General features: G+C 39.1%; 1 protein-coding gene across 4 annotated transcripts in view; it reads right to left on the bottom strand.

Moving 5' to 3' along the window:
• LOC306809324 (uncharacterized protein) overlaps nucleotides 1-20,597 on the bottom strand; it is a 303,319-nt gene extending 282,722 nt beyond the window's left edge. For 3 of the 4 annotated variants that reach the window (XM_079320711.1, XM_079320710.1, XM_079320712.1), the window contains exons 1-15: nucleotides 20,255-20,597; nucleotides 19,757-19,807; nucleotides 18,933-19,093; nucleotides 17,811-17,881; nucleotides 15,765-15,930; nucleotides 14,640-14,777; nucleotides 13,676-13,865; nucleotides 12,472-12,599; nucleotides 7,251-7,354; nucleotides 5,663-5,828; nucleotides 5,291-5,473; nucleotides 4,534-4,686; nucleotides 3,131-3,275; nucleotides 1,550-1,708; nucleotides 676-794 (exon numbers count right to left, since the gene is read on the bottom strand). In XM_079320711.1, the coding sequence (XP_079176837.1) occupies nucleotides 676-794; nucleotides 1,550-1,708; nucleotides 3,131-3,275; nucleotides 4,534-4,686; nucleotides 5,291-5,473; nucleotides 5,663-5,828; nucleotides 7,251-7,354; nucleotides 12,472-12,599; nucleotides 13,676-13,865; nucleotides 14,640-14,777; nucleotides 15,765-15,930; nucleotides 17,811-17,881; nucleotides 18,933-19,093; nucleotides 19,757-19,807; nucleotides 20,255-20,315 (1,995 nt within the window). In that variant the 5' untranslated portion in view covers nucleotides 20,316-20,597. Of the gene's footprint in view, nucleotides 1-523; nucleotides 576-675; nucleotides 795-1,549; nucleotides 1,709-3,130; nucleotides 3,276-4,533; nucleotides 4,687-5,290; nucleotides 5,474-5,662; nucleotides 5,829-7,250; nucleotides 7,355-12,471; nucleotides 12,600-13,675; nucleotides 13,866-14,639; nucleotides 14,778-15,764; nucleotides 15,931-17,810; nucleotides 17,882-18,932; nucleotides 19,094-19,756; nucleotides 19,808-20,254 lie in introns of those variants that run through there. The other variant, XM_079320713.1, reaches the window with a different exon arrangement.
• Nucleotides 20,598-22,931: the final 2,334 nt, after the last annotated feature.

Below are 22,931 nucleotides of genomic sequence, written 5' to 3'. Positions count from 1 at the left end.
CTATTTTGGCAGGTTAAAAACAGTACTTTGGCTGAAAACACTAACACACCCTTATCAGGCTCTGAAATAAGATTCTGTTTAAAAGTTTGCTTAAAACAGAATTACTAACACACATAAACCAAGGCCATATGGCACTGAAAGAAAATTTTGTTCCCTTGCAAGCTTAAACTCGAGATATGAAGGCTACACTGAATACTTTTTCTTTCATGAGTACATTGTTACCTGGCAGAGCAGGTAAAGATGATGAGGTCACAGGCAGATCATTGAAATGCTCCAAGCACTAGATACTCAATGGCACTAGAACAGTGACTTCAGCTAAGTACAAGTGAGTTATCTCTGTATTAAAGGGTACCCAAGCCAATCCATTTTCCATTGTGCATCAAGAAAAGGAACCTTACTATCCTAAACAGGAGCTAGAGCACTGATTTTAATGTTTCATTTAAATCAACAACAGCTGAGTGCATGGCACTAGTACAGTGACAGTGCTTTTATATTTACTAAGCCCATTACACAGAGGACTCACCAGTCTGAGGCAACTGTGCTACAGCAGTGAAAAGCACATTTTGCCAAAGGAACTGCAACAGGAAAACAGAAAATGCTTTGTACTTCAATATACCGAGTCACTTGAGGAGGGGGATAAAAAGCCCCCACAATTAAAAAAATCTGTAAACTTGCCTCCAGTAGATTTATAGCTTGTCCCATAAAGTGAACAGTCAAATTTGTCATGACTGATCGTGGTAGAAAAGATGTAGGAGAAAAAACCACTGATGCTTCCATATTTGTACCTGCACCATCTGCAATGGAAAATAGATGTCTGTCAGCTGGAGATCAGCTGTTCTCATATTTCACAAAATTTATAGTTCTTTGGAAAACTGTTACTCCATTCAATAAGGGGATGGTGAATGAAACATTGCCTATAGGTGAAACTATTTAACTTTTTAATACAGCAAAGATAATACTGTAAGTAACTTCCATTTACGGCAGTTCCATATTAACTGGGTATTACTGGGTATTATCTCACCAACATCAAAGGGGAAGTATTTATAATACATAAGATACATAAATGCACTAGAGGAAACGGATAGAAAATCAAAATGTAACTCTGAAAAACATCATCTAGCATTTTCACTGAAAACAAATGAACAGATAGTAAAACAGGAAGGAACAAGTTTTAATCTTTTCTTATACCAAGGACACACACATGAATCAGGAGAAAAAAAAAACATTTCAGTCCCCTGTTGATGGAAAGGAACTTAACTAAAGAAGGAATTAAAAGTTGATGTTCACAAAAATAATCTTAAATGTTCATTGGTTCTTAGTCTCCTCTCTCACAAGAGGCAAACGTGCTTGGTATCGGGTCTGCTAGAAATACATTCCATATGTTCCAATTAAGGTCAAAGTAGAATCAAGCTTACATGTGCAATATTTGGGTAATATTAAATCATAAAATCCAAAGTTTTCTGAAGCAATATGTAAAGAGTCAGAAAAGCCATGCTGGATGTTAATAATTCATATGCTACAAAGTATTAAGTTCTAAAACTTCACATACCTGAGTGAAAGGTGACATCAGAGTATGAGGAGTATTTCCATCTCTCCCAGTCAAAATCTTTGCTAAGGATTTCATCAGGAATAGAATCTCGAAGGTGCTCCTTCAATGGATCATCTGTCTCCAGGAGCTGAGAGAGATGACTCCAAACAAAGGAGCCCACTAAAATTCAATACAGAAAAACATGAGTAAATCAAAGAAAAATTACAAGAGTCTCAAAAACAGATTCAGGATTTTTTTTTTTAAATTCCACCCTGAATTCTAAGCCATTCCTGTGACTACAACAGAATCCATTCATTTTCAGCATGATTAAAGTCAATCTGATGCACCTACTGCAACAGCACTTTAAGTATTAAAAAAAAAAAAAAATACACAGACAATTAAACAATTGTGATTCAGAATTAGTATTTCTGCATGACATTGTGGAGTACCAGTTTGGCCATGTATGTGCTGTGTGGTGGGGGACAGGTTCTGGAGTCTGGTTCCTAAATAGAGGCTTTTTTGTCTCCTGAAAATAAAAGATATTAGGCTCCAGTTCTAGTTCAATGCACAGACACTGAATACTGATAAATCAGCATTTTCACAACACAACTTCTTTTTTTCAAATTTTGTTTTCTGAATGTGGAACTAAAAACTAACATGTGCCCTATACCTTCAAAAGCACTTGTTATTCAAAAGTTTATTATACTAATTATTTATCTGTCATGTTAACAAAAGACAAAGGAAAGAAATTAAGAATATTCAAGAGCACTGCATTAAATTGTTTGAAACATACAACATTTTGGATGGACTTGTAGAGCTCCTTCATAAATTGGACAAATTAAATTTCCTGCATGGAGTCACTGGGAGGAGTCACTGAGGGTACACCTTGAAGTGGATTTTGAAAGGGGATACAATTTCTCTCTGAATTCTGAACAGAGAGAAATGAATGCCCTTCAAACCACAAGCCACATCATCAAGTGAGCACAATGCTGAGCCTGAAACTCATAATCACTGCAGGATACACTGGTCTGGACATAACATCTTGGGAAAATTGATACAAGCTCCAAGGCAGAGTGGGCCAGGATCCAGACACAGTGCAGACAGTACTTTCATCTGCCTGCAAATAATCTTACAGATACCCTTCTCATGTTTGCTTCCTCTTGAAAGATATAAATGCAAGGAGTTAGTCTAGAGGTATCCTTCACTGAACATAGTGAAACCGTTTTAGAATATTGCAAGATTTTTTCTGCCACTTGCTTCCTTCTCAACAAAATGCAATTTGCAGTCCATATATATTTCTAATGCAATGAGCATCAAAGCCCTTCCATATATCCTTCTCAGGAACCTCCAGTGAACGAAATGCTGCCAGTAGAAAGAACTAATTCTATGAAAAGTCAGTCCTTACTGGCTACTGCCAAACTAACAGTATCACAATTTCAATATAAAATGTCACAATCATACAAAAAAATCATTTGGAAACAATCTACAAAGCATTGAGATTAAACAAAAATTTACATAGATTGGTACCCTTACACCTGCAAAGTGAATGTCACATTGAAGTGTCAATTAGTAACGTAAGGCTTCAGTAGGTGCTTGGCTAACCTTGACTGGATGTTTCTTTCAGCAAAGTCTTTTGCACTTGTTTAAATAACTCTTCATGTGGACATTTCATTGCTAGGTAATAGGCAGAAATTCTTATTTCCACATCTTCGTTGGTTGCTTGATACAACTGAAGTAATATAGCATTCTAAGATATAAAAAGATAAAGACAAATGTGATTCACTTCCCTGGAACACCTCGTGCACTTTCAGGTCCTGGTGTGTTTTCTACTCTCAAAGAGCTATTGCTATACTTACAGCTATTGCCTTATTCCTGACAAAGTCACTTTGTGTAACATAGATACAAAGGTATACGCGTACTGTCTATACTACCTTATCCACAAATTTCCTGGACAAACTTATCATTATTGAATCCCATACAGACAAATCTACACAGGACTCTACAACACCAAGCCTCCCTTGCCAGCACAACTGTTAAGGATGGTTTTATTCCACCACGGGGGAGACCTGTCTATTGTATATCTCATGTGCCATAGCCAATACACAGACAACAATTGCCATGGTTTTGTTCACAAGCTATTAAGATAATTACTTTTCATCTCAATCAAAGAGCAGGACAGCAACAAATTTATTCTGTTCAAAATTTCCCCAGTATCAACCAGGATAACTTTTTTGTGAACTACCAGGAATTAAGAAAGTGGTAACTGATACTACTAATATTTTTATTAGCATTTAACAGCCCCAGTTCACCCAGTTTAGCAGATCATTTACTAGACAGCAATGGAGTGTATGACAATATGCAGACTTCATACTTTGAACATGTCTAATGAGTAACACCAAGCTTCATAACTGCAGAACAAGTGAATCGCACCAATTCATGCTGAAATTAAATTTTAAAAAGCCATAGAAAGGTGCTTCTCCTAGTGCAAGTCCACGTGGAGCTTCTTGTCCTTCTGGAGCAGGACTGCCAGGCCAGGCCAGCACTCTTGGCTTTGCCGTTCTTCTAAGTATCAAGGTATTAGAGATAAACAAGTTTTGAACTTTCTTCCATTAAACCACTTAACAAGATGTTCTAATTATGGCAGCGCATTGCAAATCACAAGCTTCTGACATTAATACTTTATGTTTCAGAGAGCGAAACAATGAAATAGACTATGGGAAAAATCTAGTCCTGTGGGTTTGCAGCCATAAACCCTACAGACACAAGGCACCCAACTGAAGTGCCCAATTAAGAAGTTCCAAACACTGCCTCAGTTGCTGAATGTGTTAACCCGACTGCAGCAAAACTCATTACAGCTTTGTTCGTCTGGGTGGATCTACCCTCTCCTCCAACAGCAGAGGGGCTCTGCTGGAACACGTCTACACTTGTTCGCTATCTGTTGGTGTGTTTTGCGAAGCTGAGGCAGCGTCAGGAAGCCAGCAGTCCCGAGGCAGCGAGCGGCTCACCCCGGCCGGGCAGGGCAGGCGGCGGAAGGCCTGCAGGGCGGCGAGGCGCAGCTCCAGGGGATGGCTCCGCAGGGCAGCGCAGGCGCGCAGGGCGGCAGCCAGCGGGGCCGCCGCCAGGCCCGCGTTCCCGACGGCTTTCAGCACCAGCCGCATCTGCAAATGCAAAGCAAGCCACAACATGTTGGAAGCTCTCCAAGTGCTGGAGGCTGTACATTGAATTTCATGGCACTAACATTTTCTGTGCAAAACTCTATTTGAAATGATGACTGGTGATTTGGGGAGTTTACTGCAGCCCCTATTGTACCACCTACACCCTGGCTTTACTGTGAGGACAAGATACAGATGGACCACTGTTCTATTCTAACACCATGTGGCATCTGTAAGTAGAATCGGCCTTAGACCTGGGGGAATATGAAAACATTTTTAAAAGCCTGAATTGCAACAAAAAAGCAAAAGTCACAAATTTTATGTACTGGAAAACTTTTTCAAGTACTTTGATATTTTGTCCCTTTTGATCAGGATATTTTGAGATCTTAGTGTTTCAACATAGAGTTCTGGACACAATGACAAAATTAAAATAATAATTTATTAACAGATAGATGTCCTTCATACTGCTTAATGGTATGAAGTTTGTTTCATCAGGAAACCCAAGGCTTCTCCTTTTTTCCACACACAAGAACACCCATACTGATAGGTTCTAGATTATAAAGGGAACAGGAAAGCAAAGCACTACATCATGTGCCTCTATAACCAATACCTTGCTGAGATGCTCTGAATCTTGCACAGTACAGTTTCCTCCCAAAAATTCCCCAAGAGTCCTCATCACAATCTGCACAGCAGGTACAACATCACAGGAGCTATGAGCTGAACAAAACCTATGTACGAGAGTAGTTACTCCCAAGAAGCAGCTCTGGCTTGCTCTAGGTGACTTCAGCAAAGGCTGTAAACAACAACATACCACATATTATAAATGTATCAAAATATTTACATACTAAAATCCAATTTTAACAAAATAGCTTGCACAGAGTTTTGTATAAATCTGTGAAAAAGACTGCTACTATAAAACAGAGAAATTATGAGCCACCTAGATTCATTACGAATTAAAAAAGTAAAAACAATATCCACTCACAGCAAGAGATTCAATCATGCCTGAGGTGGGATTAGGAATGAATGCAAATGACCAGAAGAAATATTCTACTTTGTCTTCCTCAACTTCTCCAGAAGTTATGAGGTCTTTCATTAGCACAACACATGCCTCTGTGGCACAGGATGGGAGAGCATCTATTAATGGTTGCCTGTAACACAAGAAAAAAATTACCAAAATACTCAAGAATCACATAACAAGCACATTGAAACTGGGCTTCTTTCAAAGTAAATAAAAGTTCATTGGCTTAGCAAAAGTCAGATATCACAGAAATCATTATCTTTTGGTTTAGTAACTTTATAGAAATACATTTCAGCCAGAATATGGTGGAAGTGCATTTGTGTTTCAAGAATAGTATCTAAGCAAACTTCCAAGAAAATACTCAGTTGCTTTCTCTGAGAATTAAGCCACATCTTATCCCAGGTTTGACTACTAAAGACTGATTTTTTTATTAAGGTGTTTTTTCCATTCATTTCACCTGTAACACCAGTAGCAAAATATGATCAACTAGGTTTTACTTCCTGTGCTTTTTCAGATCTTATCTAAGGGGAAAGCAGCTTGATAGACAATATGCATTTCAGCTCTTGAAAGTCTCTCTGTAAATATTCTGTACCTGCTTCCTATACTGATGGAAGGACACTTTTGCATTAACTAGAAAGCAATTGAACTACATGAGGTAAAGCATCAGAGAGCAGTCTGCATAGGATTCTTTTTCACTCCTAAATTTAATAACCATGTCCTGAGTAAAACTAGTCTAAAGGTAATATAAAAGAGGCAGAGTAGTTTAATTACTGTCTAACACTGAAGAATATTAGCATGACTATTTGTCAAAGGATGAGAATAAACCTAACCCCCCAAAAATCCCTTTTGCATCAAGTAAAGATATTGTTGCAAACATAAACCCTGACACTAGATTAATTTCAAACAGGCTGATGACATTTTGTACTAAAACCAAGTAAAAGAATTGTTTCATTATTTTCAATTTTGTGAAGGGAGAAAATTTTAATGATTTTAATAATACTGGATTAGTATTTCTGATAGTCTCAAACCATTGGATCAGAACTATTCCTGACTGCAGAGAAGTAGGGACTTGATCTTTAAAGCCACAGTTCTACAATTGGTATAAACCACCCTGAGATCCAGCTGCTTCTGAAAGGTGCAGCTCCACTACATCCATACTCCAGCCTAACATCTGTCTCCTCTGCCCCATGACTACTAAGGACATTGAAGGTACAGATCCAGGTAAGCTTTTTCATAACAAATGGCAGCATAAGCTTAAAACCAGCAGAACTGATTTCCATCCAAGCCATGACTCAGGTCATTCACATTGCTTCAGAAACAGGAAGTCTGGCTGTGAGAAAAGGTAAGTCTATTTTGTATGTCACATTCATCCAGAGAGGAGAAAATATTATCCCATTACTGAAACAAGATCTGAAATACAAATTATTCTTTTAAAATTCTTCAAATCTAAATGCAGCATTTGGGCATAGATTTTAAAAAATTAAATATTTTAAATATTTGCAAAACATTTCTTTCCTGTATATTTTGAAAGCAATCACTAAAGAAGACTTACCAATTGTCTCTGCACTTAAATGATGATCTTTGCCATAGTGCTCTTAAGGCCTCAAGAGAGAGATGTTGAAGCTCAAACACGAGAATCATGAAAAGGTCTGCAGTCTGAAAGTGCACAACCACAACTGTAATATTCCTGCTGTACAGAAACCAGCTTCAGAGAACAGAGCACAAGTGGTGATGCTGGCACTGCCATTGGTTTACAATGTAACCTAAGAGTGAACCTTCCTTTCTTCCCTGTGTCCTTATGTTCCTTTCTCATTTGCTTTTCTTTCCAGACTGAAAACATATACAGAAAAAGGCTTTTGCTTTGGATGTCAGTTAGTCCCTCAGAAAAGTTCTCAGTGACCACCATGCACACCACTGGCATACAAATGAATAATAAACCAAAATGCAACGGTGTGATTACAATCCTGAAGAGAAACTCATAATCTTTTGAGTTTGTATAGTAAGATCCTGATTTATGACCAGAGCTGCTGACATAGCTTTGACACAAATGAAAAAACGGTGAAGCTAACTGTACATTAATCTCAGGTTTATGTGAAAGATCATTTAACTAAGGTTTGGGTAACACTTAGAAGTTTCACTTGAGATTATTCCATCTTACTGGGGAAAAGCCCAGGCAGAGCTGCTGTCACCTCTGCAGGCAGCATAGGACTAGCTGGGAACATAGAGGTGGAAGAGTTGTTCTCTCTCACCAAGAGGAATAGCTACATCATACAGCAGTTATTCTACCTGGCATTTTAAAGGCTAAATAGCACATGGATGTATTCCTCTGAGCCCTGATCCAAAGCTCAAAAAAATAAAATAGGTCTCATTACTTTAAAAGTTAGCAGAATGTTCAGTACAGCATCTTGTATGTTCATGTCAACTGAACTTTATAATGTGCAAGTTTTAAACATAGTCCATGTCAGATTCACTTCAATGCTTTATTCACCTCAGATGTGACAGTCTTAGACACAGACTAAATTTCTGGTTCCAAAGAAAACATTTTACTTCATGTAAAAATCATACAAAGCCTAATTCCACTGAGTCACCTTTCCAAAAGTTGGGAGACAGACCTACTTTGACTTCCTGGCCTTCCTTCTAGGATCTACTCCCAAAAACAATGGAAACATGGAATAACCCAGTGCCAGCATTTGATTTTAATTTAAGACTGCCAAGCCATTTTCCATAACAAGAAGCTGTCTTTCAGTAAGAAGTCTGAGTAATTTCTAACTGTTTTGTTTGATAGGCTGAGGGAGTAATTTGTCAGATTCAATACAGATATAGTTTATGTTTCTATTATTTTGGGATTTATATTCTTCTTAGAAATAATATATAATTTCATCAAATTAAAATTTGCTCTATGTGAAGTCCCACCTTTGTATTCATTCTATTAGCATTTATAATTCCATACTGAAAATTCAGATAGATCCACATGCAATCCCTTCTATTCTGTTCCATCCCATCATTACCACTAAGGTCTATTTCAAAAAGAAATTATAAGCCTGGACACTATGGAGCTAGTGAAACATTACATTTTATGGTCTATAAAATATTCAGAGAACTGTATTTTATATAATTTTTTGAGAACATTTCTAAAGCATGGGCCTTAAGTGCATTTTTCCACAAGCAAATCCACTGGGGGGCTGGGGACCTTCTCAGGTCTCATCACAAGGAGCTGCATGTGCAGCTGCTGCTGAGCCCAGCTGGCCCATCTGGAGCTGCAGCACAGCTCAAGATAAAACAGCCAGACTGATGTACTTGCAGGTGGTACATCTTTCGACTGCAAACTGATTTCATTCTGCTTCACACCTGCTGACTAGACAAGCTCTCATCTAATAACTCCATGCAAAATTTTGCAGAGAAGCAGCTTCTTTACTTTCTAATAATAAAGCTTTAGAATGAACTGTCTGACTGGGTGGGCTGTTTTAGTTTTTTAAGGTTGGCTCTACTGAAACTGAGTTGTCATTGTAAATTCCTCTACTTGTAGTATCATAATAACAAACTACTTTCAAATATGACTCTCATTCCCACCTTTGAAAGAAACATAAGAAAGACTGGCTTTTACTCTACATAGAAACTTGCTTTTCCTTCTTCCTGCAGACCTGCCATATTTTTCAAAAGAAACTAGGTAAAAGCAAGCAATTAGAATGCCATATGAAGGGGGAGGAAAAAACAAAACAGAAGACGAACAAAAAATAAACACACACACAAAAAAACCAAACCAAAACCAAAACCACAAAACCAAAACAAACAAACAAACAAACAAAACAACTAAAAATGAAAGCTCATGCCCTGAAAGTAAACTTTTTTGGGTCAGGCTGGGGTCCAGGAGCAAGGCAAAGCAAATCTGACATACTCTTACTTTCTCAGTGCATACACAGCCACATCCACCAGAGCTATTGACCAAAGACCGAAACCCAACCAGCCTCAGGAAATGCAGTCCCAGCAGAAGTGGTGTGACAGGCTTCTCTCCAGCCTCTCTCAAGAAAGGGTTCCTTCTCCCCATCCTTTTTTCCATTCTTTGTCAGTAGGCAGCTTGTTCACTTAATGGTCCATTAGCTAATCTACATTCACATTGAAATTCAGTCTTGTCTCATAATAGCATTAAAAAATTAAACAACAACTTTGCTTCCTTGGAAATGACACCATCTCCACCTCCATTTTCTCATCCCTTCACTGTTCTCCCTGGAGTTGGAGATTTTCCCTTCCATTTATTCTTGGTTTTGTGTCCTGAAAGAAATGTATAATCTCACCTCATTCAGAGTCAAACAATAAGGGGACAAACAAGCTCTACATGCATAAGAGTGCAGCTGTCTCCCAAGCAACACTGTGGGCATTCCCATAACTTCTTTCTTGGCCCAAAGCACATTTTATTGGTTGAAATGAGGGATGATAAAGATTCTCTTTGAAATGTCTTGTCACACAGAAAGAACACCCTGAAACAGTGAAAATGGTTGACAACCAATCAAACCCTCTGCTGGGACAGGCACATGATGAATAATTCACCTCTCTTTTAGGCAGTGACACAGACAGCAGCCACTTGTGCTAATCTTAGTGATTTAAAAAACAAATTTCCCACACATGAAGCCAGTAGGCCTCTTTGGAGGCAGAAGTGACATCCCACTGTTACTGGGAAAAATCATCTACCATTCTTTCAAAGATGCTGAATGAAAGAGTGCTCCATAGAAGACAGGATTTAGAGAAAGTCTCTCAGGTCTGCTGCAGTAATTTCTTTCTTCAACATCTTCTAGGCAGTATGTGACCCTTTAGTCTGTGCCTGAAATGCCATTTCATACTGCTGTAACACTGACAACCACATGGAATTAAGCATTATCCTTTCCCGAGAGGCTGCTTTTATTCTATGTTAGTGCCAACCATTATTATATGGTTCTCTTAGCTCTTCACAGCTCCAGTCTCCATAGCATGCAGCTAAAAGAGATGGCAGACCTGCTTGTTACTCAGAGGTAGAAATCAATCTCAAATATTGCAACACCCACAAAGACTACTTGCTGCTTTCTTCTCAGCCCTGTGCCCAGGTTTTTGTCAGGTTGTGGTACCAAGTCAGACTATAATCACCATTTAACAGCTTGGGAGTAAGGTTTGGGGCTGGAATTATTCACAGTTGACTGAAGGTGCTGGCTCCAGCAGCTGTGACTTATCCTGCTCCACCCTGTGCCTTCCCCTGAAGTCTCACACACAGAATATGAACCTGCGCTCATGAATCACAGGTGATACAACAAGAAAGTTGAACACACCCAGGAAATCCCTGCAGAGCTGCAATCAGAACTGCACTTTTCTCCAGTCTCCATAAAGCCTCTCCTCCATCCTCTAGTATCTGTGTCCAGCCCAGGGGAAAGAAAGGCAGAGTTTCTGTTCTTTGATGTGGGACTTAGTCTAAACAAAGCAAGGTTAGTGCCTTCCATGCTGGGTCTGAAGCTTTCTGTTAACATCATTTGAAGCTATGTGCATTTACAGGAGAGATCTCAGCCCTTCTGCACAGGAAATAACCTTGCTCCAAAGTACAAATAATCTAACACGACAAGAACCTCAAAGGACAGGGAATATATCAGGAATGAGCTGACTAACCCATCAGTGGCAAATTCATGGAGGCACCAATGCCCTGTTTAGTGCTTTTCTCATCAGACCATTCTTATTTTCTAATAATATCGTGACCAAAAATTACTTAGAGTGTTTTCTTCTGTTTTCACATTTACATTTTCCCCTTATTTTTCTCTGTAAAAACTTCACTACTAGCAAGGACCACTCAATTTGAAAGACAATGGGATATGAACTGTCCTCTGTTTGCCCTCAGTTATCTCAGATGAATGGTGAATAAGCACCATCATCTGTCAATCCTTCTGTATTGTACATAACAGGTGTTCTTTACAACCTAACAGGTGTTCTTGATAACCTCTGAATTTCATAGATAGGGATCTTTATTTCAAACACAGTGATAATTACTTGACTGAATCAGCTGCTGCCAATATCAACAAAAAATACAAGACCCAAGTGAGCTAAGGAGACAGACAGACTCTCATCTAGAATGATGGTCATCATAAAAAATGTTTAAGCCACCGCTTATTCAACATGAACACCCTATCTCAGGGGCATTCACCAATGAAAATGGTCTAACCAGCAGAGATTCACTCTGCACCTAAGCAGCATCCCCAGAAAACAATGGTTGTTAGCAGAGTTCATCAGAAGCACAAGGAACCTACCAGCCAAGACCCAAGGGCTGCGTGTGCAGACTGTTTTGAGGGGATGAGGCAACATAAGGATAGTAGAACTCCAATAAACATGGAGACAACAGCACTCACAGGGGTAGTATAAATAGTTTTACAATATCAAACAAATTTACAGTGTCAAAACTGCCAGTGACAACCCAAACCAGATACTTTTTATGTTTTTGTTTCTTCACAGCAGAACAAAAATTTGGGACATTTTCTTTCAGATTAGTTTAGACTATAGTTCAAAATTGCTTTAGCCTAATATTAAGGGGGAGAGGGGTAGAATGCAGGATGTTTTAACTCCTCAGATTGATTTACTGTTTAGACAAGAAAATGACATTTCAAAATATTTTCTCTTTCTTTAATTGCACATTTAAAAATGTCCAAAACAATGGAAGGCTTCAGTATTTCAAAATTGCTGCTCTCCTGGTCACCTCTTATCTGTGTAGGAAATTCCCAGCCCATGAAGAGCCTCCCAAGGAAACAGAGGCTGTGTGTACAGCTTACCTCATAACTTGCACTGTGTGCTAAGCAAAGCTTCCACACCAGTTCAGTTACTTCTGCCCCAGTGACCTTCCTCTTAGTTACCTCCCTTTCATAGAGAATATTGGTTACATACAGATCCTCAGAGTCCCCTGGAAAAAGGAACATAAAGGAAAAATCACATCTCTGGTGGTTGCTGGCTATTTGCTATTATTAACCCTATACAAAGGGGAAAGTTTCTCTTTGAGCCTTTATTTCTCCCTGTAAGAGTCTCTCGAGGCTCAGTATAGCCAAAACATGAATATAAATGCCTGCAGTTAGCTTGAATTTATGAACACAACAGAATAAAGACAAGTGTAACTCAAAAGAAAGAATTTGAGAAACAAAACAAAGATACACATGAAAAAGGCCCTATTTTCCATCCATCCATCTCTTAGTATGACCCTGCTACTTTACATTCATTACCTTTTCCAATATCACCTAACCACTAATCCCACACTTCAACCAGCCAAAAAGTCAACAGGAGATCTAGGTGCCAAGAAAAATAAATGGCTTTGCTCTGAACCTTCTCCTGAGGAAGAATCTTATATTGTGGTGGTATTATTATAAACAAAGTGTCCTGGAATTGTGGGGGCTCCTTAAAAAAAAGTAGCAAACAACTATTCAGAAACAGACAAAAAATATGTTCCTCAACATTTAGAGTTCAACTTCGAAATAATTCCTCAGGCAAGCCACCTGTTCACTTCAGTAAAATAATTTTCCTAAGGAGAAACACATAGGGCAAAGGCGTGAAAATCAGAAGAGTTCTCAGACATGGCATGTTCTCACTTCCATTAGGATCTGCAATTATTTAGGCTCCATTTATATAAAAACTAGAAACTGATGTTATATAAATGTTTATATAAAAACTAGGAACATGTATGTGGAGCATCAGCCTTCCCAGCTCCCTAGGCACTAGGTATGTAAAGTAGATAAAGAGGAGCTGGCCATTTCAGACCATCACTTTTGGAAACCTACCCAGTTTTGGAGATCTACACAATTTTGTTAGTGCAGGCCCAAGCCCTCAAAGAAGGGACAGCTCAGCCCAGCCTGTAAAAACACCCGCTTTAAAGCAGTTTAATACACTAAAGGTGAAAATCATGGGTGCAAAGAATTCTCACAGGCAAGACCAAGTCACAGTATTTTTATAGGAAATGAATTTACTTTACTTTAGCAGAAACATAGTTACTTTTGCTGAAGAGAGTCTCTGTTTCCACTTGCAGGAGTTTGAGTGCAGACCGTGTCTGTGTCTCTGCCCAGCTGCCCTGCTGAGGGAACAGCGTGGCGCGGTCGGACTCGCTGCATTTGGCTTCCTCCAGGACCCCGTCCCTAATGCTCTGGACACATTCCAGCTGGGAGGACAGGATCTGCTGCTCAGACTGAGAAGAACAGATACTTCAGGAAGATTCTTGATGACTTGTGTCAGCCTCCCCAACCCGTCCTCTCCCAATTTCACAGAGGATTCCAGTTCTGGGATAGTGGGAAGTCTCTTGTTTACACTTCTAACAGTGCAGAGGCTAAAGCAGTCCTAGTTAAAGCACTAATTTTAGCCTGGCTTTTCATCACTGAAAAACAACTGCTATTAACTGTCAGCATCAAATGGTGTCAATTCAGTTCACAAAGCCTCAAAATTAATCAGATAGTTTTGGTCAGCAAGGTAGAAAAAAAAGCAAAAGGCTGGTAAATCATGAACAGCTACTACAGTATCAGAAACAGGTAATATTCACCTAATAAAATATTTCACCTAATAAAAATAGCACAAGATACAAACATTGACTGCATTTTCTGTCAACAATGGAAAGCTGCAAGTCTGGCATTTAGAAAAGCTTCTATCTTTCCGAAGCTTTTTACAAATAATAACTTTCTTTTTCTAATGTACTTTTTTTTACTCACATCTCTCCCACAGTCTATTTTCAATTTACCTCTATAACGTATTTTAATGAGAGTTTAATCCAGGTGCCTAACAACCTCTTGCATTTATATTGCAACATTCATCAACTACAATGCAAACTTGCATTAAAACAAATTCTGTGAATAACAGACACTATAGGGAGAATAATATTCACCATTTCTTTGCTAAGAACTCAAATTTCGGCAAACAGTCTCTTCAATTAAGTCAAAAGCAAGAGTCAGTGTCATTCCCCAAAACTTACTGACACATGAGGAAGAACAACAGACTGCACAGAAGTCAAACCAGAAGAGCGATGGGAGCAGAGGTTTAAATCCCTTGTCTTTACAAGAATGGGGCCCTTTTGCTGATACTTGGTTGGGCATATTCCCAAGACATCCACCTAGAAATAAACATACACTGTTGAATTACACATGCACACATAAAATACAAGGAGATAGTGTAGGTTATTGCAATTGGTTTTAAAAATTACTTTTTCTGTAATAACAACAGAGATCTAAGTTCTCCCTTGCAGAACACTGGATTTGCCACAAAAGCCATGACAAGGCAAATAATTTTAAAGACTTTGGTCAAGTTTATAGTAGCAAGACTATGTTGGTTTGTTTAATTTCACTGTATTATTCTGAATCAGATAATTTACAGATGTGCTTTTTCATTGAAGATTTTGTGGGCATGCAAGGAAGCATTAATTCAGAAGAGCATTACTAGGTAAACTTCTATTACATATTGATGTGCCAAGCCCTACTACAGAACATCTCTTTAAGCACTGACATGTAGCAGCAGCCTGAGAAAGAGGCAGTACTCATCATGCTGAAGTCAGTCTAGAGACAGCTCTTCACAAGAGAACTGCAGCCCCTGAGGTGTGTCAGCTGCACCCATGCAAACACTCAGATGACATGGTATGGGTATACTGGACTACTGTTTCAGTGTTATGCAGCAGAAATTGAGCTTAAGCATTAAAATAATTGCAAAGAGTTCTGAGAACTTAGATCTCAAAACCTCCTGAACTTACTGGAAAAAGTAAAAAAAAAAAAAAAAACAAAACCAAAAAAAATAACAAACAAACAAACAAAAAAAACCAAAAAACCACCAACCAAAAAAAACATCAAACATTAATAATGAGTATTGTATTTTCTCCATAGAACAGGTAAAGTCCTGGCACTAGAACTCAGGTAACCAACTAGTGTATTCCAAGCCTCAACAAGCATGTGAATTATAGATAATTTTTGAACATTCACTACAAGAAGGAATCAGATGACTGCCACTGCTTGCTGAACCGAGTGACAAAACCCTTTATTTATTTGCAAGTGGAGTAGATTTGATGTGTACAAGAGCTAAGATCAGCTCAGAGCATTACTGACAGTCTCACCTCCTCAACAACTGCACCAGCAGGGAATTCTTGTGATGTCTGCAGGACACTGAGAATGCCTCGCTTGATATTCAGTGCCCAGGTCTGTTCACTCCTCACAGGACAGAGCTTCAGTACTTTCCCATCACGGAAAGAAAAATGAAGAGGATGCTGTTCCAGTATTTCCCTGCAATAAAACAGTTCATCATTTCTTGCTTCAAAGAATGAAAGTCAATTTATGACATTAGATCCAGATTTTCCTCAACAGAGCTGTTCTTCCACAATGGATTTGTCTCACTTTGTATCTCCATTCTTTACAGCAAGAATCTATCCTTCATAAATTCAGCCTAACCCAAGGAATCCTTAAAAAATCCTGTGAAACCTTGAAAACAAATCTTCTCCAGGTAATCACAGCATCCTCAACATATCTGTAATACTTAATAAAAGCAGTCCTGGCAAATTATTTACAAGTAAATGTACTTAATGGCAACAATGATCCTCATTTAATTGAGAGAGAAATTTCATTTTATGATTCCGGGTGCCTTCAGCTTTTGTAGGCATGTCTGAATTGCAAAGTAACTGCACCATGCCTCTTCAGCTGTGGTGCACACAAGAACAATTGCTTCCCAATTAACCCATATCTTTCTGCTCTGCTAGGTGTGCATGCTTGGGCTCTATCCCAAACTTATTCCCCAATCTCTGCTGTTAGTACACTTTCTAATGCTTTTGCTACCCAGATTGAGAGTACAGTGTTTTCTGCCATTCCAAGGGATCACTTTTAAACATTTATTTTCACTCCTAATGTAGCATACTTTAACCACTTATTTTTCCTCTAAATGGGGAAAACCAAACCATCCAAAGGAAGAGTTCTATATTAGCCCAGTAGTCAGCTCCCATAGAGGGAGCTAAACAGTTCATCTGCACATTAACTGGAGCACTAACTATTGCCCTAATCAATCAGGTCACAAAGTAAGAGATAAAACTTTAATACACCAACATCTGGATAAAGTCTTTCCAGAAGAGCCTAGACATACAGGATAAGGGTTTCTGAACTCCTAGGCAACTGAGCCTGTTTTTGCTACTATGTGTGGATATTACATGCATGTTCAGAGGACAAGCTAGTCTACTGTATATTCACAATAGGCTGAGACAAATGCTAATAAGGCTCACTTGTCTGAATAATTATTTTGAATAGCCAAGCTTCACTGAATGCTTTCTTTGCTATCTCTCTTTTTTGGCTTCTCTGAAAAGAACAATACAGAACTCCCCTTACTGCTACGAAAATCTTGCAAATAACTTCACAGATGTGCCTGTACACTCATTTGAACTCTGATACCACTGCCCATAGAGAGAACACAAAGTTCTTCATGATGAATATAAAAAGGAATGCATTTACTCCAAACTTGCTCTTTTTGACTCTTTGAATTGAGTCAATTACCCCAGTTCTCAGTGTTGTTTAAAGGCTGAGAATCCAAGTGGCAGGACAAAGAGGAAGATTACAAGGCTGAGCTTAATCAGACAAGAGAATTGCTCTTTTTTTGATGGCACAAGAAGCATCAACTCTCTGGGAAAATTCCACAGTTTGAGGGGATCTTTTTGTATAGCCATCTACACTTGGCAAGTCAGTGAGAAACACATTGACATATGTTATGAATGAGCTACTAAACCCAAAGACAGAAAAGGAAGAAAGTCTCATTGGACAAATAAATAAAATATAAACACCCTGGAAGAAAAATACACCAGGTTTTGCCTTATGAGAATCTTCTAAACCAAGAACTTCTGAAATGTACTGCAAAACTCAAGAGTCTGTAAAAGTAACATCAGCAGCTATGAGAGCTGTGATCCACACATACTGCTAGAGGCCTGGGGGATTTGTACTCAGAATAATTTGAACTGTCTACTGTCTACTATCCTCATTTAGCAAAAAAAACTGAAACAAAACAAAACAAAACAAAAAAAGAAACACTAAAACTAAACAGAGTATGATGTAGAGTTCAGTCAAACTGCTGCCAAGCTATAAAGTTTCAAAAACGTCCAAAAAACAGACCAGATTAGAAGCTTTTCTACCTTAGACTGTCCATTTCCTTCAGAGACTCCTCTCTGGATGCCAAAGTTTTCTTCATGTTTACATCTTGCACCTAGGAGCAAAGATTATAACTAATATATATATATCTATATATATCTATATATAGATATCTAAAATATATTATAACTAATATATTTCATTGTCAAGAGGATTTATCACATCAGAATACCCACACTGAACATCACAGACTACAAACAAAGGCTCAGTGTTGCAACAGAACTGGATTAGCCCCATCTTCAGGTGGCATAGCTGAGGCAGTTTCCAGAAAGTTCTTCTATGAGGAAGTTTCACTCACTATTAAATGCATTCTATACAGCACTATTATATTCCTTTCACTGTCAAACCACGAGTCAGTTAATTTTTACCATGTGCTAGGACAGGGATAACTATCCTCTCCTTTGTTGGCCTCATGTATGCGTGCATTTAGCAGACACATGTCAACCCCCCAGCAAAATCAAAGAATTATCCCCTCTGTTAAGCTGAAAGAAAACCCAGGCAGCTGAGAAGTTTATTTTCCTTGTTGCCCATGTAGTTCTAAAGCACTGTAGTTCTCCACCTGGCCTACCACAGGGCTCACCCCAGGAGAAGCTCTGCAATCTGAAACTGCTCTGCTGCTCTTGCACTGAGACAGATCTCCTGTGGTGATTAACAGAGTGTTATAAGACTGAATTTGACACTGGGCTAGGAATTACACCAATCCAGCACATCATACAAGTTTCTCAAGTTCTTTTTAAAATGCTTGCTATTTTAAAATTACTGCTACAGATATGAAAGTGCTTTAAAGTAAATCAAGTTCCTTACAATGACTGGCTTTGTCTCCAGTTCTGCACTTCATGTAACAAAACAGTGAAACTGTTGTGCCACTTAGAAAACAATTATTTGCTTAATTTACATTTTAAAACTGGTTAAAAAACCACGAACTACTTTTAATTTCAAGTTGTGGTGCATCAAAGCAATACTGCAACTCTAATTACGAGATCCAGAATTGAACTGGATTTTAATTACAAGAAAAACAAATCTTTGAAATGTAGCAATAACCCCAAAGCAAAATAGGATTCCACACCAGCTCATCCCAATCAGTCAAACAATTATGATATACTTACTTTCAAAACCATCTGGCAATTTCCCAATACTTCAATGATCACTGTGCTTTCCAGAGAGATGCCACTGCTTTTGTAAATATTTCCTTGAGGGAATGTGTTGGTGACTGCTGAATACCTGTAGCTGTATCTAGCTCTTTTGGGGAAGTATGATGCACTGTATCCTAAGAAATAAACAAACAAACAAACAAAATGGGGTGTTTTTTTAGCCTATTAAACTTCCCCTTCTCTCTATTTGTTTTCTATTTTTTAATCTTTCAACCACTGAAATCAGCTAAGCAAAGGGATGGATATTCAGATTGTTGCTTTCCCACTTGGACTTTCAATCAAAAGAATTGAGTTTCTGAAAGCACCCTGCCTGCTGGCCATAGCTCCTGTAGGAAGGGTGAAAAGACTTCCTCTCTCCCCAGTACATAACCTCACAATTTCCTTCAAGGCAAGAAGTTAATTTCCAAGGGCAGAAAAGTAATGTAGTGCATTTACAGCATGATGCTCTTTCAACACCTTTCAGAGAGCAGCAAAGCAGGACCTTCACCACAGCAAGAAGAAATAGATCTGCTCTTCATGCCAATGGTTGGGCTTAGTCCCACACTGATTTAGTCCTTTGCTCAGCTCTAATGCTTAGAAATTTTTCAGCATTCACAGAATGCAAACTTCAGGCACATGTGGTCCTGGTAAACCCTAGTGGAACTTCTCTGCTACTTACATGAATGCTGATCACTCAGACATAAGTACCATTCTTCTCAGAACACAACATCCCAGCAGAAGTTTTCAAATTCTCTTTCCTTATCATATAAAAAGCCTGAATACAATCTTGTTTTACTCACCTGCACATTCTGCAAAACAGGAAGATCCATAACTTAACTTCTCTGAGGATCCTGCAATGACAGGTAACAGAACAGAAAAGCAGTACAAATTTATATGCACCACAGCATGCTGCTTCTGAATTTCAGTGAAATTACTGAAATCAAAGCATGGTCCTCAAAATAAATAAACAAATCCATGAGAGTTTTTCTATCAAGCATACAGACTCACACAATCTCTCTGTTTCTGTTGCTTTCTCCAGAATGCTGAAGGAAGATCCTATTTAATGCATCATCTCCAGGGAGGGTGCTCTCCCACCTGCCCAGTACCACCCACAGAGCTCAGTGAAGCAAACTGCTATACTACACTAAAAATCCAGACAAAGCTGCTACAAGAATTACTACAAATCTACAAACTGCAACGTAATTCTCTGAAGTTTTGTCAGTGAGAACGTGTCTTAGCAGAAGTATCTGCATTGACAGAGATCAAATCTTAGGAGAGGAAAAATTTCTTCTACTTACTCCATGAAGCTCCAGCCACAACAGCACAGAGTAAAATGATGGCAAGCAACCCTGTGGCCATCGAAATCACCTCCTCAGACCAGAATTTAACAAAAACACATCAGTTCTGCTCTCAAAGGCACCTCTGAGCAAGGCACTGAAAGAAAATTTCCTTCACAAAGCAGGAGCTCCCTATTTCAACTCCCCTCTTCCAGACAGAGGAGGGGCTCTGGCAGGGTAGTCTGCAGAGGGGAGGGGGAGGTTGTAGTAAGGGGGAGAGACAGACTCACACATAACCACTGATCCCATCCCCAACAGCATTTCAGCCTTTTTATAAGATAAGAGAAAGAGAAGTTAATGTATTAGAAATCCCACAAAACTGCAAGGAAATTAGGTGTATGGCATTATAACAGAGCTCAGAACAATCCCATGCAGTGAGTTTAAACTAAATAAACAAATGTAAAAGTCACCCTAGCAATCACTTCTTGATGATTTATCAGCCAAAAAGCACACATAGGATGAAAGTCAGAACTTTGGGACTAAATGGAAGGTGTTTCCACTGGGAGCAAGCAAATTCATGGGAAGCAGCTCATCTCACCAAAGTCCCAAACCTTAAATGGGTGAAATGATGTGTGAATAATCAGAAATTTCTTTGTGGAAAATTACTTGCTGAGTTTGCCATTTTTACTCTGCTAAGCTACCAGTCTGGTACTCAATCTCATTTTTCATTTTAGAGTACAGCTCATCTGGGTATGGTATGTACTCCATGTAAGCAGTCATTTAGCTCTTGGTCTACTATCAGCAACATGGACAGAAGCAGGAAAGTTAATAGCTGGGCAGGAACATAAAAACATGATGAAGTTACCAGAAAATTGCTATATTGTGACAATTCATTTCTTGAATCACTATTATTGCCCAGTTTTCACACCAGTCTAACTTTTAACTCTTTATACAATAAGATTTTTCAACGTATTTCACATAGCTATTGAAAAAAACCTTTAAAGCATAAAATTTTCATCCAAGTCTGTAGGAACATCAAAACTGAAATTAGAGAGAATTTCTGCTTTATCATGACACTAGTTCAAGTGCAGAGTATAACTTAGGTTTTCTAAAATAATCTAATTTGCATTTTAGTCTCAAGTTTTAGCTTTGTAGCCTCCCATTTCTTAGGGAAGAAACTATACTAATAAAAAAAGAAGAAAAATATCTTATGGTAGGACTATGAGCATGCTCAAGAATTTATAAATCTAAGCTTGCTTGAATCTTGACAATTTCATAGGCCCAATAACAAAGAAATCAATGATCAAAAATCTAGGGCTTTTTTAAAATAAAAATATTTCAAACAGCTGTTTTCAGCAGAGCACAAATTTGGGGCAGTTTTTATTAAAATATCTAAATTAAGATTAAATTCCTGAATAGCAGCTAGGTCCTAAATGCACACTGAAGTCAAACCTTTAAGATAAAATATCACATAATTGAAGTGTCCTGTGCACATGGCACATGTGACATCCCTCATGTAATGATTGGCAAATGCAGGATGGAGCTCAAGACTCAACATCTTGTAAATATTTTTCCTACCTCACACTAGGTGAACTTTTTCTAAGAAAAACCTTATCCCCAAAACATGCAGAATAAGAACCTCCTGGAGAGAAATTTCCAGCATATTGCTGTCCTAGATAATCTTTAAAAAATGGAAGAAAACCTGGCACGCATGCTGCAAACACACTGGTTTCACTGGTTTAATGACACACAAGAGACCCACGCTGGCTGTAAGTCTCAGGAAAGTATTCATCCATTCTAATGGACATTGTACTCAAGTTTGGAAAATGAATTTAATAAAAAGTACCATGTGTGACACAACAGACTGTCTGTGGACACTGGGAACTGTTCACCATGGTTGCGAAGAAAGCCTGAGCTTTTACAAACTGGCAAACTCTGCCTTATATAGGCCCCACAATTAAATTAATATTATCGTAAACTGACTTTCAGCCCCAACAGCCGAAGGCAGGAGGGAAGTGCCTTTTGCCAGGATCCCTCTCCCAGCTGTGCGCTCGCTGCACCTCCGCCTCCCTACGCCCGCAGCCCTCCATGTCCGGGAGCTCCGCCGGGGTACGGACCCGAGCCGAGCCCACGGAGCCTTCACAGCGCCGGGCAGCGCCCCTCACAGCACCGAGCGTGTCCCGGAGCAGCGCCCCTCACAGCACCGAGCGTGTCCCGGAGCAGCGCCCCTCACAGCATCGGGCATCCCCCGGATTGCCCCTCACAGCGCCCCTCACAGCACCGAGCGTGTCCCGGAGCGGCGCCCCTCACAGCTCCCCTCACAGCGCCGGGCGGCTCCCGGAGAGCCCCTGTTATCCTAGAGTAAAAAAAAATTCTTCAGCGCTACTTCATGAACAGCAAAAGCATTTTACGAGGCACCTTCTGTACTAGTTACTAAGATTTAGGGCACTCAGATTAGCATCACGAGAAGGTACTTCAGAGGCTGTGGGGAGCAAGAGATAAAAATTGCTTTGGGTTTGTCTCCTTTCACACCTAATGCTTTTGTGAAGCCCTTGCTGTCACATTCAGATGCACTGTGGCTTGGAGTCCTAGAGCAGTGTCTGTCGTACACCCTGTTAATGCAATGCTCCTCTGGAAGCTGCTTCGTGGGGGTAATATTTTGTTACGAAGATAAAACTGTAGTGTGAAGCAAAACAGC

The sequence above is a fragment of the Erithacus rubecula genome, assembly GCF_903797595.1.
Source record: "Erithacus rubecula genome assembly, chromosome: 17".
NCBI classification, from domain to species: Eukaryota; Metazoa; Chordata; class Aves; order Passeriformes; family Muscicapidae; genus Erithacus; species Erithacus rubecula.
Note: the sequence above shows the minus strand (reverse complement) of the source record. Positions and strands in the feature narration are given on the sequence as shown.